The sequence below is a fragment of the Chenopodium quinoa genome, unplaced genomic scaffold (assembly GCF_001683475.1).
Source record: "Chenopodium quinoa cultivar QQ74 unplaced genomic scaffold, ASM168347v1, whole genome shotgun sequence".
NCBI classification, from domain to species: domain Eukaryota; kingdom Viridiplantae; phylum Streptophyta; class Magnoliopsida; order Caryophyllales; family Amaranthaceae; genus Chenopodium; species Chenopodium quinoa.
The window spans coordinates 2667369-2686235 of record NW_018743783.1 but is presented as its reverse complement, the minus strand read 5'-3'; the positions used below and the strand labels follow the sequence as shown (position 1 = coordinate 2686235).

Here is an 18867-nt window from a genome sequence, read left to right as displayed (position 1 = left end):
GTTCACTATGATGTGGAGGTTGTCCCCATTTGATTTGAAGATAGCAAAGCACTGCGATCTTTGACAACATTCCCTAGGATGTGGAGGTTGTCCCCCTTTGATTTGAAGATAGCGAAGCACTGCAATCTTCGACGACATTGTCACTTTGATTTGAAGATGGCGAAGCACTGCAATCTTAGACGATGTTTGTCACTTTGATTTGAAGATGGCGAATCACAACAATGGCGCTCCCTAGGATGTGGAGATTGTCACGTAAAACAACTTTGATTCAGAAAAAATGATGTAACCTAGGGACATATGCTCAGCAAAATTGATTCAACTTTTATTTGTAAAATTGATACTTTCTGCAGGTATCGGCGTTAAAAGAATGGTTTAGTATCGCAGAACGTTCTGAATCATTTTCCGTCTCTATCGACTTACTTTGACTTTTGTTTTCAAAACTTACGTTTCTCCAAACTCTGTCAAAGTGGGGGCTTCTTTAGACACCTGATTGTGTCTCCCCAAAAACCAAACCCTGTGATGAGTACCTTCCACGTCTTTGATTATCGAGTTAGGTGAAGAGTCTTGTGAATTTTCTTTTATCCTTAACCATTTCTAACCTTTCTTTAAATGTTTTAAATCAAAATCATTTATTTCGTGTCCTCAAAATCAGTTATTTCGTGTCCAATTCAAGAAAATGTCCGAACCAGTCAAATTTGGTCCTTTATCTTAGTCCAATTATTGTTTATTTGGATGGAGATTGAAAAGATCTTTCCAATGATATATTATAAGCCCAAATCCAACTTATAACCAATAAGTTATGGCTAAAATATTAAACCGAGCCCGAACCAAACCTTACCTACGACACAATGATCATGTGGAGGTCCATTGACCTTAATCCCATTAAACCCATTAGGATTTATTGTGAGCTTCTAGAATCCTCTAGAAGGTTCTAATTTTTCCTGTTTTCAAAAAGATAGAGATTTAAGAATTTTATATCGGATAAAACATCTGTTTTTCAATAATCCTAATCCCGGTCAATATAGAATACGTACAGGTATTTGGTTAACCAATCCGATTGGGAAGTTAAATCCGTACAAACTTTATCTTTTTTAAAACCATCGCTAAGCGACAGCACCATCGCGCCATGATAGGCTCATCGTGTCGCGATGGACCTGTCGCGTCGTGAAAAGGCTGTCGCGCCGCGATGAGACCTGTATTACTTTGATTTGAATTCTGACTCTTTTCTGATTGTTTTAACTCTCTTTTTTCCCTATAAATAGAGGTCGTATCACCCCGTTTTCATTAACCAACAATCATCATCAATACCCTTTTAATATTCTCTTTGTCTTTTAATTCTTCATATTCTTAACCTACCCTAAACACACCTCTAAACACATCTTTGAGACTCTTCTCAACAAATACCATACTTCCCTCACGAGATTTGAATACTCCTAGCCATCCTCGACGTTGCCTTTGACCTTGACGTGAAAGGTTGATAGTTCTGAGGGTTTGGTCCCAAATCTCTATTTCAATTATTATTTGATTTATTTACTTTGTTGATTTAATATTTCTTGAAGTTACTAACGTGTTTATTGTTTTGATAGCAAGAAGGGAGGAGCATCAAAGTGAGTAGATCTACTATCCTTATTCCTTGACTTTGGGAGTAGAAATCATGTTTAGGATATTATTTTAATTCCTAGTATCATGTTAGGATGTTGTTTTGATTCCTAGTATCATGTTTAGGGTGTTAACTAATATTTCTAACATCATGTTTAGGGTTAAGCTTTGATTTTTTATTATTAGTGACATGTTAGGATTTGCTATTAAACCGTTTAGTATCATGCCTAGGATCTTGCTAATCATGTTTTGATGATTTTAAGTATGATGATGATTGTTGTGTCAATTATATGCTGCTTGATTGTTCATGATTGATTGTTATTGCTTGATTACGCCCCTTTTTGTAGGTTTAAAGGGAATTTGTACTTGAAATCACACCTAATAAGATAATTAATAATTTGATTTTAGGCTAATATGGTTTTAATTCAAGTGATCACCAATAATAGATTTGATTGTGCATTAATAATCAGCCAGCATAGATTAAATAGGTTTAGGGCTAACTTGATGTATGTATGTTGATCGGAAAACGCACATGAATATTATAAGAATTGAGTAGATGCCTATTTAGGGCGGGTTCAATCTCTTATAGGTTTGATTCGTACAATCATCCCTGAATATCCAGTCGTGGTTCCTGACCACTATGGAGTTAGCGATCTCCGTGATCGTGAATGGGGTGTAACCTTCGCACCCGTGAACGGTTTACAAGTTCCTATAACTTATTGGAGACTCTTCTATGTCTAGCTTCCTTCCCTTGGAGCGCCGCCATGCCTAAAGCATGAACACAGTGGGGCTCAAAATGTCGAGTTAGAAAAATTTCCTACAGTTGCAATCGACATAATTAAGTAGATTGAATTATTCTTTTAGTTTAATTAATTCTACAATAATTGTTCTTGTTAGTATCATGTTTAAGCTTTATATTAATCTTGTTAGTATCATGAAAGTATTGAACATATAATTATATATGTAGTATTTAATGGCTGACAATTTAATTCCCATTGAGATATATACTACATATTGGCGATAACAATGAAATTCAAGGAATTGAAGTCTTCATCGTGAATGAGGTCCTTCACGAAGTAGGCACTTTGCAGTATCCTTGCGAATATCCAAATCATCACTTAGCCATGGATAGAAAAAGAAATCGCTTGAACAGGAGGATTAACAAGCGATGGGGAGAGAAACCAGAAATTTTAGAGGACGAAGAAGGTCATGCTGGTCCTAGTGCCTTCTTAGTGGGTTCCAATCCTAATGTCTTGAGGAATTATATCCTCCCTAAAATTGATCTGGGCGATAGGTCAAACGCTGCCTTAGTTTGCAAGGGGTGGGCCAGAGAGATCAAATCAGTTTTTTTGCCTTCATTCGTAAAGAAGTTGAAAGCTAGGACAATTCCCTTCTCTAGCAAATACTATAAAGTTAATGTGACCAGAGGAACCAAAGGAGAAAATGCATACTCTAATGTAAAAATGTACATGCCAGTGTTGGGATGAGGAGATAATCAATAACATCAAGATCAGTTGGGAACAGTTGGAACCAAGCGATGGTGAATTTGAGGCTTATCTTGACGATCTTGGTCTGAAGAGGGCATTGGAAAATATTAAGGATGATCCTAGATATTAGAAGGCAACTTAATAAATATATTCCTCTATATATATAGCCTTAATTTAAAGAGCATACACAATTCAATACTTTCATGTTTTCAAATGCTCTATCTTTGTATCTATTTAATTATCTAATGAAATTGAAGTTAGTGTTTAATGCTCTATATTATCTTTATTGGCATTCGAACACACGCAATACTTCTTTATTTTTATAAGACAAGTTATAATTTGTTTGGTTTCAAATGCCATCAACCGTTCAAATCAGGGGGCACTTATTATACCCAAAATTAAAAATTTTGACTTATCTTGACTTATGCATGTTGACTAAGGAGAAATAGACTTTGAAGGCTCGGTCTAGTGATGAAGGTATGGCTCATAAACAAGGTCCAATTATAAAGCCCAAGAAGTAAAAGTTAAACCAGTTTAAAGACAAGTACTTCAAAATTTAAAGGAAGATTAGCGCCAAGAGTTATAACCGTCTAGTTGTTATTGAGGTTAATGGAAGATACCGCCTCAAGGTTGCTTATAAATAGGAGAGAATTCTCAAGGGAAAGGCATTAGCAAATCAATCAACAAAAGCATTTCATTTACTTTAAGCTTTCTTTTTAGCTTCCTTAGTTTTCCCTAGCTTAGTAGCCAAGCAATAGTTTAGTTTTTTAGCATGTATTGAAGATCAATCATCCCTTCCAATTGTATGAACATGGAGGTAACCTTTCCTTCAACTTGTACAATTGTAAACCTTACTACATATTTCAATTAATGGGGAACACTTGCATCTTTTGTCATATGTTTATCTACTCGTTTCTTTAGCAATCCAACTTGCTTAACTTCTTTGAGGAAAACTTCGTTACCGTTTTGTTGTGTTACGTTAGCGAGGTTATTAATCTTTTACAACTAATAACAAGAGGGGCAACCCCTTATTACTCTAGAACAAGAATAGGTCTTTGACTTGTTGGTAAAGAACAATATTTACATTAACAGGGAAAAAGGAGTTAGGGTCGGTAATACACCTGAAGGTACAACTGTTCAACTTCTAAGGGAAGAATTCAATGAGTTTGTGAAGAAAACAAATGAATTTGCTGACTTTGTCCATTTAGTTGTGAAAAATGTTGTTGTTATATATTTAGTTTTACTAGTTGTAGCTTTCATATAATGTAACTATGTTATATTGTTCTATTCAATAAAGAAAGACCATATGAAAATGTGTAAGTAATTGTTCATTCATCATCAATTGTTCCAAAACCAAATGCACTTCCAAATCATTGCAAAATAAATTGCTTACATAACCAACTGTCAAAAGAAAACTAAGTGCCGAAAGTGATTACAATTTATAGTTGCAATTTAAGGTTCAAAAACACAACCATTCAGAGCAAACTAAATCTAGTTATGTTACTTAAAGTGCCGTACTACCTCTAAACAAATTCATTTGATGCAGATAAAACTAAATCTGGCTTTCTAAGTGGCTTTGTGGTTGACTCTGCAGTTATGAAGTAGTAATCTTTGTAGCAAATTGTTGAGTTAGTTCCTTAGCCTTTTCCCTAGCTTCCTTTGACTAATCTCTAACCCTAAGGTTTGTCACCACAATTGGCTCATCTATTGCCCTTAGTTCCTTACCAGTTAACCCTCCTATGCAGTACCTAGAGTTGTGACCAATACAATCACATTTCTTGTACTTTACTATCCTTGATCTTTTCCCAAGTACATCCTCTCCTTGTTCCGTTTTTCTATTTACACTGGATCTACGAACCCCTCTTTTCATTTTAGGTGGAAAAATGTTAGGGAAAGCATCCATAGATGGCCACTGACTAATATCAGGCACTAGATGAATATGGTAGTTATATACTTTCTTGTATGTCTCCACAGAATACCAATAGCTTATGTAATTGTAACGGTCAACCTTTACATGATCCATTGCCCTTATAGCATGCCTGCAAGGTATTCTAGAGAGTTTCCAAGCCCCATAGGAGCATATTTTGTTGTTCAAGCTTAAAGGGAGATGAAATTTACCCTAATGAAACTCATACTCCCCGGACTTGACTGGTATATGTGCTTTGCAAGTTGTAGTGGCCTTGCTGATGTCCTTAACTAGCTTTGCTATTTTGGGGCACACACCATCAAATCATTCCAGCTTATTGCATTCTCATTCCAGCTGCTATTCTCACCATGCAAACTCTTCTAATTCCTATTGGCAAAATAAATGAAGATAAGTATATGGCACTTAATGCAAATGAAATGAGAATGTGATCGGTGGCAGTTACAGGAATTTTTCCTGATGGGTTCGGAGTCTCCAAACACATATAATAAAATAAAGTAATATAATACAAAATACAAATTAAAACTAATAATTCGGATGTACACATACTAATTTAACAGAAAAATTAAATTTTGAAATGCAATTGAGCTGGATTCTTCATTTTTTAGTGTTCGAAAGAAGAAAGTTAGTAAAAGCAAGTGAAAAAAATAGGAAAAAAATGGTGTGGGGGTCTTGAACCGGCGACTAATGTTATTAAAGGCGAAAAAATTACCACTGGGCTGCAGGAAATAATACTATACATGCGCATAGTATTGTATATAAGTAATTTTTGTTTTAAAAATAAACTGGATAGAATTTTCCAATTCTTGTATGGGTTCAGCTGAACCCACTAAATCCATACTGGAACCGCCACTAAATGTGATCGACTTTTATAATGTACAGTGAAGTAGATTTTAAACAGGTATATGCTCCTGTCAACCTTAAGGGATGAGTTGAAACTCTCCACAAAAGTTGATGTGTTGGTGTCATTACACACATTTGGATCAAACATGTGTTTTCTCCATTTTGATAGATCACCTATGTCGGCAAACCATTTCATCACTTCTTCACCTCCTTCCTTTCGTAGCCTCTCCATTCAGTGGAGGATCTAGGATTTTATAGATGGTAGGTCACCAGTTCACCACGCACCGTCCATTAACATTATATGGAGTATTATTCAATAAAAATGCATTGTTTACAAAAATACTACGTAAAAATCATTACTTCACAAAGATTCATTCTCTAAAATTAATAAATATTATCACCATCGTTCCTTCTAATTAAACAATTTATAAAAAAATGAGCAAATAAAAAAAATATTGGGTGTACTTTGAATCCAACTCTTCGTTTGATATTATGAAAATTGGAGATAAAGATAGAATTATTATGCACCGCTTTTTTTTATGAAAGATATTATTGGGTCATTTGGGTTTACTTTGCATTAAGGTGTATATTATAATCAATCTCTTCAATTTGATATTATGAAAATTATATATAAATTTGGAACTATTATATACGATTATTTATGAAATGGAAAAATTAATAAATAAAGGGTAACACCTGATAATTCACCAGCGCATTTTGTGTGTCACCAGTGGCGGACCCAGGAATTTCCGACTGGTGGTTCACAATCGATAATCAAGTATGTAAAAAAAAAAAATTACCGAACAACCAAATAATAGTACTAAAAAATACATCCAATTATTCAAACAGTACAAAATACAACCAAATGTTCATATAATACTACAAAAGACAACTAAATAGTAATGCAAACTTATTACAATAGTTCTCGACAAGTTTTCATGTTTTGATATCGATTCATGATATCTTCCATGCTAACATTCAAAAACAAATCATTCTCCAAATAAGTAATTAAACAATCATTCAACATTTGATCTCCCATACTATTTCGTAGTTTGTCTTTCACTTGCTTCATGCCAGAAAATACCCTTTCCACACTTGCCGTTGCGACAGGAAGAAGCAACACCAACTTCAAAAGTAAATAGACCCTATCATGAGTTTCAGACAATCCCGTTTCAACCAATTTGATTGAAAGCTCACTAAGACCCTTCAAATTCCAAAACCTTTCATCTCCTCTAATAGAACAAATGTAACTCTCAAGTGTATGACCAAAGACTATCAATTCTGAACTTGGAAATTCATTAGGATAGAATTTCGCAAGCTTAATCAATTTTTCCTTGTCAAACTTAGAAAAACGATCCACAGGACTCAAACAAGACATACACACAAGTAGTTCTTTAGTTATTTCGGGAAATCGATTTTCAAGTTCTTGCAATTGAAGATCAATGACACCAAAAAAAACTTCAACTCGAAAATGATGTAAATTAGACACTTGTGGGCATTTACCTCGAAACAACCTCCTCCCGGGAACAACATATTTAGCCTCCATATCTGGAACTGCAATGTCATAGTCACCAATAAAAGAAATGACCTGTTCCATATGAGAATCCCATCCTTCATCTCTCATTTTTTGCAAATTAGTCTTGGTTACATTAACCATGGCCATTGCATTCACAATGTCTTGATCGTGCTTTTGTAAGGCCACATTCAAAGCATTTGTTATCGCAAATATACTAACCATCAAGTGTGCCACAAACACAAAATCAAAGGACATCAGAAGATTTGTAAGTGTTTGAGCTCTATTAGAATCTATTGTATCAGATACTTTTGCAATATCCTCAAGAGAACCAAGGATTACAGGGAATAAATCAAGTACATTCAAGATTGTCTTGAAGTGAGATCCCCAACGAGTATCACAAGGTCTACCTAATCCACGTTCTTGATTTAAACCTGAACCCGTTTCAAGTTCACCTAGAGACAAAGCATCCACCACTCTTTGAGCTTGATTTTCACGAAGAAACTCTTTCCTTTTTGGTGAACCCCCCACAAAGTTCAACAGGGGTGCAAGTACATCAACAAATAACCAAGCACAATCTGAATTCTTTTTAGCAAGTGCAACTTGAGTCAATTGAAGTTGGTGAGCAAAGCAGGTGGACAAAATAAGCTTCTTTACACTCATTCTCTATAAGAGTCCTAAGGCCATTAATAGAACCTTGCATATTACTTGCCCCATCATAACCTTGACCCCGTAGTTGAGAGAAAGACAAAGAATGCTCCATTAATAAGGATTCAATAGCAGTTTTGAGAGTCAAAGAAGCAGTGTTTACAACATGCACAATACCAAGTAAACACTCACACACTTCTCTCTTTCTATTAACATATCTCAAACAAAGAGCCAATTGTTCCTTGTCAGAAACATCAGCGGTCTCATCAGCAAGGATAGAAAACAAACCACCATCAATATCTTCAAGCTTTGCTTTAGTTGTCTCTTTTGCACATGCATTTATGATATCTTTTTGGACTTTTGGAGAAGTAAGTTGACAATTACTAGGAGCATTTTTGAAAAAAACTTTAGAATATTCAGGGTTACCTTTGGAAATAAGGGATAAAAGTGAAAGAAAGTTACCTATTCTTAAGGAACTTTATTTTTCATCATGACCACGGAAAGGCAACCCTTGGAGTAATAGCCATTGGATTGCTTCAATTGAAGCTTCAAGTCGCTTCCTATATGCATTTGTACTCTCAGCGGTTTGTTTTGTCAAGGCTTGTGTGATGCTTGACTTTTGCTTCTTGAAAAAATCCATAGCTAACACTGCATTATTATGTGCACTCATGTGCTTACCCACATGTTTTCTTATTAAATCCGATCGATTCCATGATTTGAAACCATCACTAACAAAAGCATCACCTCCAAATGCATTTTCATCCTTGAATAGATAACAAGGGAAACAATAGGCAGCATCCTTTTCCACACTATACTCAAGCCAAGTCCAAGTATCAAACCACTTAGCACAAAAGCGACGATTTTTGCCAAAAATTGAAGTTTGAGGAAATATAAAGTCTTTGTGCTGACAAGGCTTTCTTTGAATGTAAATTCTTCTCACTAAATCTCTATCATCTTTATGGAATTGACTCATCTTTCTCCTCTTTCCTGGATCTTGTGGAAGATTAGCAAATTCATGTTCACTTAATCTTTCACCAAAGATTGGGGCATTACGAGAACATTGGCCTTGTTCATTTTGAGGGGAATTTTGAGTTGAATAATTAGATGGAGATGAATGTTGTTCACTTTGTTGAGGTGGAGATATAGTTTGTTCACGTTGTTGAGGCGGAGATATAGTTTGTTCATTTTGTGTTGGATGTGGAAGAGAAGTTGAAGTAGGATTCTTTTTAGCAAAGAAGCTAGTAATGTTTTGCATTTCATTTGGAGTGCGTTTTCTCTTCATTCTGAAAATTGAATGAATAATCAACTAAATCAAACAATATTCCCCAGAAAAATTATTTACAAAGATCATTAGATCATCCAAATAGAAAATTGACAAGATTACAATCCTAACTAATAATTAACAAGCTTAAAAAATTGACAAGACTAAAATCAACAAACTAATATCTCCACTAATCTATACGACTATACAGAACTTCAAGCCGAATATGCGACTAGCACCACTAAGCACTAACCAGTCCACACTGTAATCTAATTATAAATTTATAATCTTCCTTACACTAATAGTTAAATAGTCTAATTGTTGTCTTACACAATGTCCGGCAATACCGGCATCACATATTCACAATTTCAAATAATGACATAAACAGTAAAACAGATAAACTAATAAGTTCAATTTAACAGTCAAAACACAATTTACACAAATAATGCAAATTCAATGAACATTCACCGTATATACTAATTTTAAGAGACAAGTAATGCAAATTTGATAAAAAATTCACAAAAAAAAAAGAATAAATTGATGAACATACCTTGCCGGACTGCCGTGCCGGAGGCGGCAGGCGCTGATTGAGGCGACTAGGCGTCGGCGAGCAGCGGAGCAGCCAGCAGCACAGCCCGCACAGCGAAATAGCGAATTGGCTGAATTAAATTGAAGATTGCGATTGTAGTTTAATAAAATTAACTAATTAGAATGAATTAAATTGAAGATTAGAAATTAACAATAAAAATTACAAACTTACTCTTTGATGAAGAAGTGAAGAACTGGAGTTGCAGATGATTGATGAAGGATTGAAGGGAAGAGGCGAATTGGCAATGGCGAAGAGAAGAACTGAAGAAGGCTAGGGCTTGAAGTCTTGAACTGAATTCGTGTTTGGTTTTTTTGGGGAAAACTGATTTTAATTTTTTTTTTTTTTTAAAATAACTTAAATTTTTTTTTTTGGGCCTGGTGAGTCACTTGACCCACCAGGTCTAAGACCAAGCCCGCCAGTGTGTGTCACATTGTGTGGCCAGCGTTACTCGGTCGTTCAGGGGTTACTTATTTAGGGGTTACTCGTTCAAGGGTTACCTGGTCAGGGGTTGCTCGGTCAGTCAGGGGTTAACCCTAAATAAGTAACTCTGACCACACGGTGTGGCCAGCCACATATGAAAATTTGTGATAATACACAGTAAACGACGAAAATAATAATAAGAAATTGTGGAAACACATAGTGCAACCAAATTGATTAGAAAATCTAAGTTATAATTATACTATATTTTTATAGATAATAATAAATTATAAGCTTATTAATAATAATTAATCTTAGATTAACATCATGTTATTTCATATAAAAATTATAACTTCAAATTTTTTTTTTTTTTTAAATGGTGGGTTCTGTGACCCACCATGCCCCTTAATACATCCGCCAGTGTCTCAATTGCTTTTTTAAAAATGTATTTACAAGTTGCATTGAAGGCCTTCTAGAATATGATATACATTAAAGGTCCTGGTCTGGGAAGACCTTTTTATAGTTTCAGCTCAAATGTCTGCAACAAAATCTCCTTCTAGCTTCCGGACAAACTTGTTTCAAACCAAGACCAACTCCCTGTTATAATAGTTATAAAGGCAAATTAGTAAAATACATTACAATGATTGAATTACAGAAGCTAAGGGAATTAAAGGATAGATCATTTACCTTTTTTGTCTATCAGATATATATTATTGTCCAATCTGTCCTGTCTAAGTCCTTGAGTAGGTTGTGTATATGCCAGAAAAAGTAAGACCAACGCTCTTTGTCTTCAACACTCATAACAACATAAGCTAATGGGTAAATCTCATTATTATTACCATCCAATGCAATTGCAAAAAGAAATATACCCCATAGTTTCCTTTTAAATGTGCCCCATCAACACCAATTAGGGGTCTGAAACCTCCGAGAAACCCCTTCTATTGTCCAGCAGAAGATATTAATCAGTTGATGTATAAATTCACCCTTGTTATGTATTCACTTTCTTGCGAAACTACAAATGCTGCAGATTCTTGATTAGTCTCCTTGACCACTTCAGCATATGTAGGTAATTGAGCATAAGACTCATCATGCCCACCAAAAACTTCATCATTGACAACCTCTTTAGCTTATAAAAAGAAGCCTATTTCATGTATATGCAAAACCTCTAATTATAGCAGCTCATTCAATGCCTTTCTAGTGATATCTTTGATTAGCCCTGATATCTTCTATAACCTTTACTGCAGCCCATTTAACAGTAAAAATTAGGTTATATGTCTCCAAACCCCTGTAATTGTGCATATCAAGCCAAATCTTCTTTATAGCCCATGCCTTGCCGTCAGTAAGCCTGCTAGCATGCAATCTCATTTATAACACTGGACATAATAGGTAACTTTGTACCTCCTATTGTCTGCATACACTACATTAACATAATCCTTTAGGGTTTTTATAAGATGATTTTTGTCAATGAAAAGCATCCAAGGACTAAGCTGATTTTGCTAAATTTTTTCTCTTCATACATTTCCCCAATCTTATACTTTGTCATCATCAATAAATCTATAACAATGGAAAGGATCCCAATTGTCTTCTATGTGTGGGACCTTCCCAACATCTTCTAACTCATCTGCAAGGATGTCTGAATTGTTAGGGATCAAATTTGGTTCAGAATCATAACTTTTCTCACCTTCTTCAAAATCTCCATCATTATAATCATCATTATCATCACTCATATCAGCATTTTCATTCCCAAAGATAACTTTTCTTCTTAAAAGTCTACCACATTTTGAAGCTTTTTGTATTTGAGGTTGCTTAGACACACTTTTCTCGATCAAACACCCTTATAAATGCTGTGCCTTTTGGCATTTCCTAGCAAACAGGTTTAAATCATTATTGCTAGTTTTGGTATTTGGATCAGTGATAATGTTGTTTGGATCAGTTACAGTGTTATTTGGATCAGTGACATCATTAAGGAGATGGTGGTAATTTTTCACCAATAGCAAGTGCAATAACTTTTGTCTTGCTCTATCTTTACTTTCTTTATAAGTACTAGCTTTCTCCCTGCCCTTGCCCTTTCCATTAGCCTTAGCCTTTTCAGAAAATTTCTTAAATTCCTTCCTTCCTTTAGTGTATTCTTTCTATATCATCTTAGAACTACTATCCACATACGCATGTTGTATGTTTGCCCAAGTGTACTCTATGTCTTGATAAAATCTATTATCATCATCATCTAAAGAGGGAATTGGTTCAGGAACTTCATCATTTTTGATATGTCAACATCGATCTCCTCCTAGGTTATATGATTTTTGGATAAATGATTTTCAAGAATATGGAGAGTTATGTGGTTTTACACGAAGTATTGAAGTAACAGAGAATTTTAACCGTCTAGGGGTGATGCAAGAGTGATTATATATATGAGTAGTCACTTCACTCAAACTTTTCCTTCTTCATCAAGCCAATATTATTTATCTATCTTACTTTCTCTCTCTAAAAATTCAATCTGTCAGAGTTCTTCAACCACTTTCTAAAATCTGTCAGAGTTCTTCAACCACATTGGGCCTAATGGGGAAGTTTATGGAGTTGGCATGTTCTATCTTGACAATATACTCCATGGATCATTTGAGTATCCAAACTAGTTCCTTAATCACAATTTAGCTATGGATAGACGTGCTAAATGGAGGAGGAACTATAGGAATCGGAAGAGTAATCGCCTCAACATGAGGCTCAAGAAGCGATGGGGGGACAAACCTTCCATCTTTGAAGATAAAGTTGGGCCTGTCGGGGCTAGCGCTTTTCAAGTGGGTGCAAACGCTGATCTTTTAAAGAATTTCATACTTCCTCACTTGGAGAAGATAAAGGACAAGGAAAACGCTGCCTTGGTTTACAAAGGATAGGCTAGGAAGATCATAATGATATTTCCTCCGACATTCAATGAAAAATTGGAGGCAAGGACTATTCCTTACTCCAAGACGTACTATGTAGTCAAGGTAACTAGGGTTACAGAACGGGAAATGCACTCCCTAATGTACATATGTGCTTGCTAATTATGGTACGAAGAGAATTTTAAGCATAATAGAATTAATTGGATTCTTGTAGAGCATATCGACGATGAATTCGAAGATTATCTTGATGATCCCAGCTACAGAATAGCGTAGCGATGATCCAAGATGACCCAGGATATTAAAGGCGTCTTGATAAGTATATTGCTGTGTATATTTATGTAGGATTATAGATACTTTAAGCGAAATTGCATGAATTATATTCATAAGCATCTAAAACAGGATCTATGCACAACACATAAAGAAAGCATATAATTATACCTTTGAAGCGTGATTCCACAAGTGATCGAGCAAGAACAATTAGGAGAACAAGAACCTCAAACGTGACTCCTCTACTTGGTCCACGGGCTAGAATTGAACTTCCACTAATGCTAGTTAGTGGAGAACGAACCCTTCGATCTACCTTCTACGGAGAGGAGACGAAACGAACAAGACACGAACCACCACCACCTCTGCGAGCAACCACCTTTCTTGGGTGGTCTGTACGGTTGTACGGATGAGGGGAGAGAGCGAGGCGTGTGAGAGAGGGGATGGGAGAGAGTGGTGGCTTGCTTCAAACTTTATTACTTAGGTTAATTGTGACTTGTATCTTAACCTTGGTAATTCCTCTATTTATATGTCTCATATATAATTAGACTCCATGGGAAGCCCAAACTCCTAATCCAACCCAAACTACTCTAGCGTTACTTCTTATGTGGCTTGTCATTACCTCATGAGACCCATGAATGGGCTTCATGCTTTGTTCAATCCATGACCCTTATGTGTGACCTCATAGGATCCATTCTATTGGGTTTTAGACTATTTGACTAGCCTAAATATCATTTATCATATCTAGCAACAGACAATGACGACCCAAAAGAATGAACTTATTATCTCCATAATATATCTAGTAATTACACTTGATGAAGACATAAATCCTTCAATATCCCACTTGTCTGAGACAAGTGTGCAATATTCAAATTCCTTAAGTCAATTAGTGTCGATTTGATAATATGATTGCATCACATGTCGAGATCATATTAATCTATTAATCATTTCTTGAAATCTGAGTTAGAATTGCAAAAACAAATGGTTACTATGTAATCCATTTGAGCACGGCAATGCATTTTTTCAATTTTCCCTCCTAAAGAGGCCATGACATATTCCTAATTGAATAGGTAGACTCAATCCAATCTTATGGCAACCACAGTTCTCACTCAACTTTTGATGTAACCAGGAAACACCTTTTATTGTCCCCTTTTACGGAATGACGTTTGGATGTACCACAGTTAAATCAATCATTGAATGAAATCAAAGTTCCACTCATGTTAGAGGAATCCACTAATATATACGGAAGCTCTGTACTAGAACTTCAAAGTAGGTCAATAGTTCGATCATGCATCACTCATGCATACCCATGTGATTGACTGAGCATCTCTATGCCCCTATAGCCCATGAAACTGCGCTATCCAATCAATCTTACATGCTAGTCCATTCATTGAAATCGTTTATGTCCAATTTAATGATTTCGAACTAGTAACTTAAATAATATATGAATTTAGTTCACCTGTGGGGTTTCATTCACCAAATCACATATTTGATGATCCCATCAATTCATAATTATTTTGGACATTTTATTTAACATCAAACCACAATTAAATAAAAGAAATGAAAATTTTCTGATTAAACATAATTTTGCAAATTAATGTATTACATATATAATAAGTTTTCTCAAAACAAATACAACTTATATTACATAACTTTCTTCAATCTAGAAGAATGAGTCTCATGCTTGGGCTTTGAAAGAGGTTTAGTAAGCGGATCAACAACATTCTCATCCGTATGAACTTTGTAGGTCTTGACATCCTGCCTGCCAACAATCTCTCGAATAAGGTGATACTTCCTCTCAACATGTTTGGATTTGTAGTGTGACCTTGGCTCCTTTAATTGGGCAATGGCGCCATTGTTGTCACAAAACAACTCTATTTCTTTTTGAGCACTAGGTACAATGTCTAGCTCAATGAGGAATTTCTTGATCCAAACAACCTCCTTAGTCGCTTCTACTGCAGCCAAATAATCAGATTTTGTCATAGAGTCTAAGATAGTGCTTTGCTTCGAACTCTTCCAGCTCACTGCTCCTTCATTTGGACAAAAAATGTATCCAGAATAAGATTTGAAGTCATCTCTGTCTGTTTGGAAATTCACATCCGTATAGCCCTTGACAACCAACTCAATTTCGCCACCATAAACCAGAAACATTTCTTTATTCCTTCTTAAGTACATAAGGATATTCTTAGCAGCTGTCTAGTGTGCTTCTCCTGGATTTGCCTGAAACTTGCTACACATGCTCAAGGCATTTGCAATATTCGGCCTTGTACATATCATGGCATACATAATGGACTGTATTGCAAAAGCAAAAGATAAATTAGCCAAATGTCTCAACTCTTCTAGCTTTTGACGGCACTGAGTTTTGACATCCATCTGCCAAATTTCGTATTAATAAAATGCAGCAATCGCTAGAAGAATCCGAATAGACTTAAGCATTGCTACTGGGGAAAAGGTTTCATCATAGTTAATACCATGAATTTGTATGAACCCTTTTGCAACTAGTCTTACTTTATAGATGTAGGCATTTCCATCTTTGTCTGTCTTGATCTTGTAGACCCATTTGCAAATAATGGGTTTGACCCCATCAGACAAGTCTACTAGGGCCCACACATCATTTTCAGACATGGAGTCCATTTCGGAATTCATGGCCTCAAGCCATTTTTTTGAGTCGGGGCTCGCCAAAGCTTGCTTGTAGGTTGTGGGTTCCGCACTCTCCAATAGGAAGATTTTGGAATCTTAGTTAATAGAACATTAACAAACTGTTTGCTTTTGATTTCGAGTGACCTACGAGGGTAGGAGCAACAGTAGAAATATTCTCTTCAACTCTTTGAAGATTTTTGTAAGAATTAGATTCAAGTGGGACAATAGGAGTCTCGCTAGTTGAATTAGCTTGCTCCGACACATGATTTGTCAAACTAGTTGATTCATGTGCCCTCACCTCTGACGTGGTGTTATCCACATCCATTTGTTGCTCGTATAGAATTAGATTTGAGAACCACTTTACTCCTACTTGGCTTTGTAGAAAGGAATTCCTTTTCTAAAAAGACACCATCCTGAGCAACAAACACTTTGTTATCTGTGCGATTGTAGAAATAATACCTTTTGTCTCCTTGGGATAACCCACGAAGAAATATTTGTCTAATTTAGGGCCAAGTTTATCGCCTTGTAACGTTTTACATAGGCTTCACATCCCCAAATCTTGAGAAAAGATAACTTTGGAACTTTTCAAGTCCATAAATCATATAACGTGTTCTCAACTGATTTGAACGGGCTTCTGTTTAGTATGTTCGCAGCTGTCTCTAATGCATATCCCAAAACGATATGTGCAGATCAATAAAGCTCATCATGGATTGAACCATGTCAATCAAAGTTCGATTCCTCCTTTCTGACACACCATATTATTGTGGTGTTCCTGGAGGAGTTAATTGTGAAAGTATTCCACAATCCCTCAGATGATCATCAAAATCTTGAGTCAAATATTCACCACCACGATTAGATCGTAGAGCTTTGATTGTTTTCCTAAGCTGATTTTGTACTTCATTTTGGAATTCCTTGAACCTTTCAAAGGATTCCGACTTGTGCTTAATTAAGTAAATATAGCCATACCTACTTAAATCATCAGTAAAAGTAATGAAGTAATTAAATCCACCTCTAGCCATTGAACTCATTGGTCCACATACATCCGTATGTATGAGTCCCAAAAAGTCACTAGCTCATTCACCCTTTCCTGCAAAAGGTGATTTGGTCATCTTACCTAACATGCATGACTCACAATTCTCAAATGATTCACAATCAAATGAGGATAAGAGTTCATCCTTTTGTAATTTTTGGATACGTGATTGGTTTATGTGACCTAACCTACAATGCCATAGGTAGGTTTGATTTGATTCATCTGTTTTGCGCCTCTTATGATCTATGTTGTAAACATGAGTTGTATAGTCTAAAATATACAAACCATTAATCAACTTAGCGTTAGCATATAACATATTATCTTTTAAAATAAAATAACTTTTGTCTCTTATTTCGAAAGGAAAAGCTTTAGTATCTAACACTGGAAATGAAATAATGTTTTGGGTAATATTTGGGACATAATAACAGTTATTAAGCACCAAAATAAACCAGATGGGAGCTTCAAATGATAGCTTCTAATAGCAAGCACAACAACTTTTGCTCCATTTCCTACTTGAAGCGTTACATCCCCTTTTGCTAACTTCCTACTCTCTCTTAAGCCCTGCATGTTATTAACAATGTGAGCACCACATCTGGTATCAAATACCCAAGCGGAACTAGTAAGATTGATTTCTACAACAAGTATATTAGGTAACTCCTTACCTTTCGTTTTCAACGGCATGTTGTGAGGACATTCTGGTAAGTGGTAAGACCACCTACCACAATAGAAACACTAACTTCCTTTTTTCCTTAAGTACTCCTCTAAGAGGTTGACTAGTAAATTGAAAAGCTTGACTATAGAGCCTTCATCATCATGAATAATCTTGACGAGATCAAAACCAGCATTATGAATGCTAGGTTTTGATCGTGAATAAGCTTGAAGAGTTCAACAAAATAAATAAAACCTGGCATGCATAGATAACTCATATGGGTCTTTGAAGGATTTATGTATTCGTTAAGTGCTTGTACTAGATATATCATGGATCAATATTATGGAGATAATAGTTCATTCTTTTGGGTCGTCATTGTCTGTTGCTAGATATGATAATGATCTTTGGGCTAGTCAAATAGTCCAACGTCCAATAGAATGGATCCTATGAGGTCACACATAAGGGTCATGGATTGAACAAAGCATGAAGCCCATTCATGGGCCTCATGAGGTAATGACAAGCCATATAAGAAGTAAGGCTAGAGTAGTTTGGGTTTGATTAGGAGTTTGGGCTTCACATAGGCTCTAATTATATATGAGATATATAAATAGAGGCATTACCTAGGTTAAGATACAAGTCACAATTAACCTAAGTAGTAAAGTATGAAGCAAGCCACCACTATCTCCCATCCCCTTTCTCACACGCCTCGCTCTCTCCCCTCGTCCGTACAATCGTACAGACCACCCAAGCAAGGTGGTTGCTCGTGGTGGTGGTGGTGGTTCGTGTCATGTTCGTTTCCTCTCCTCTCCGTAGAAGGTAGATCGAAGGGTTTGTTCTTGACTAACTAGCATTCTTGTTCTCCTAATTGTTCTTGCTCGATCACTCGTGGAATCACGCTACAAAGGTATAATTATATGCTTTCTTTATGTGTTGTGCATAGATCCTGTTTTAGATGCTTATGAATCTAATTCATGTAATTTCGCTTAAAGTATCTATAATCCTACATAAATATATACAGCGATATACTTATTAACACGCCTTTAATATCCTGAATCATCTTAGATCATCACTACGCTATTCTGTAGCGAAGGATCATCGAGATAATCTTCGAATTCATCGTCGCTAGG

General features: G+C 35.8%; 1 protein-coding gene across 1 annotated transcript; it reads right to left on the bottom strand.

The window, feature by feature from the left end:
* Window positions 1-4749: 4749 nt before the first annotated feature.
* Window positions 4750-11646, bottom strand: LOC110684749. Its single transcript, XM_021861185.1, has 7 exons — window positions 11515-11646; window positions 11265-11399; window positions 11151-11219; window positions 8510-9320; window positions 8079-8440; window positions 6879-8032; window positions 4750-5125 (listed from the first exon to the last, which is right to left on the bottom strand). The coding sequence occupies exons 1-7, from the start codon at window positions 11644-11646 to the stop codon at window positions 4750-4752; spliced, it is 3039 nt and encodes a 1012-aa protein (XP_021716877.1).
* Between the last annotated feature and the right edge of the window lie 7221 nt (window positions 11647-18867).

Bases quoted from the DNA above. Each gene is read 5' to 3' on its own strand.
- LOC110684749 (XM_021861185.1), bottom strand. From the start codon at position 11,646: ATGAGATTGCATGCTAGCAGGCTTACTGACGGCAAGGCATGGGCTATA. The intron at 11,400-11,514 runs GTTATAGAAGAT...TAAGCTAAAGAG, and splicing joins TTAAATGGGCTGCAGTAAAG to GTTGTCAATGATGAAGTTTT. The intron at 8,033-8,078 runs GCAAGTAATATG...GGACTCTTATAG, and splicing joins GGGGTCAAGGTTATGATGGG to AGAATGAGTGTAAAGAAGCT.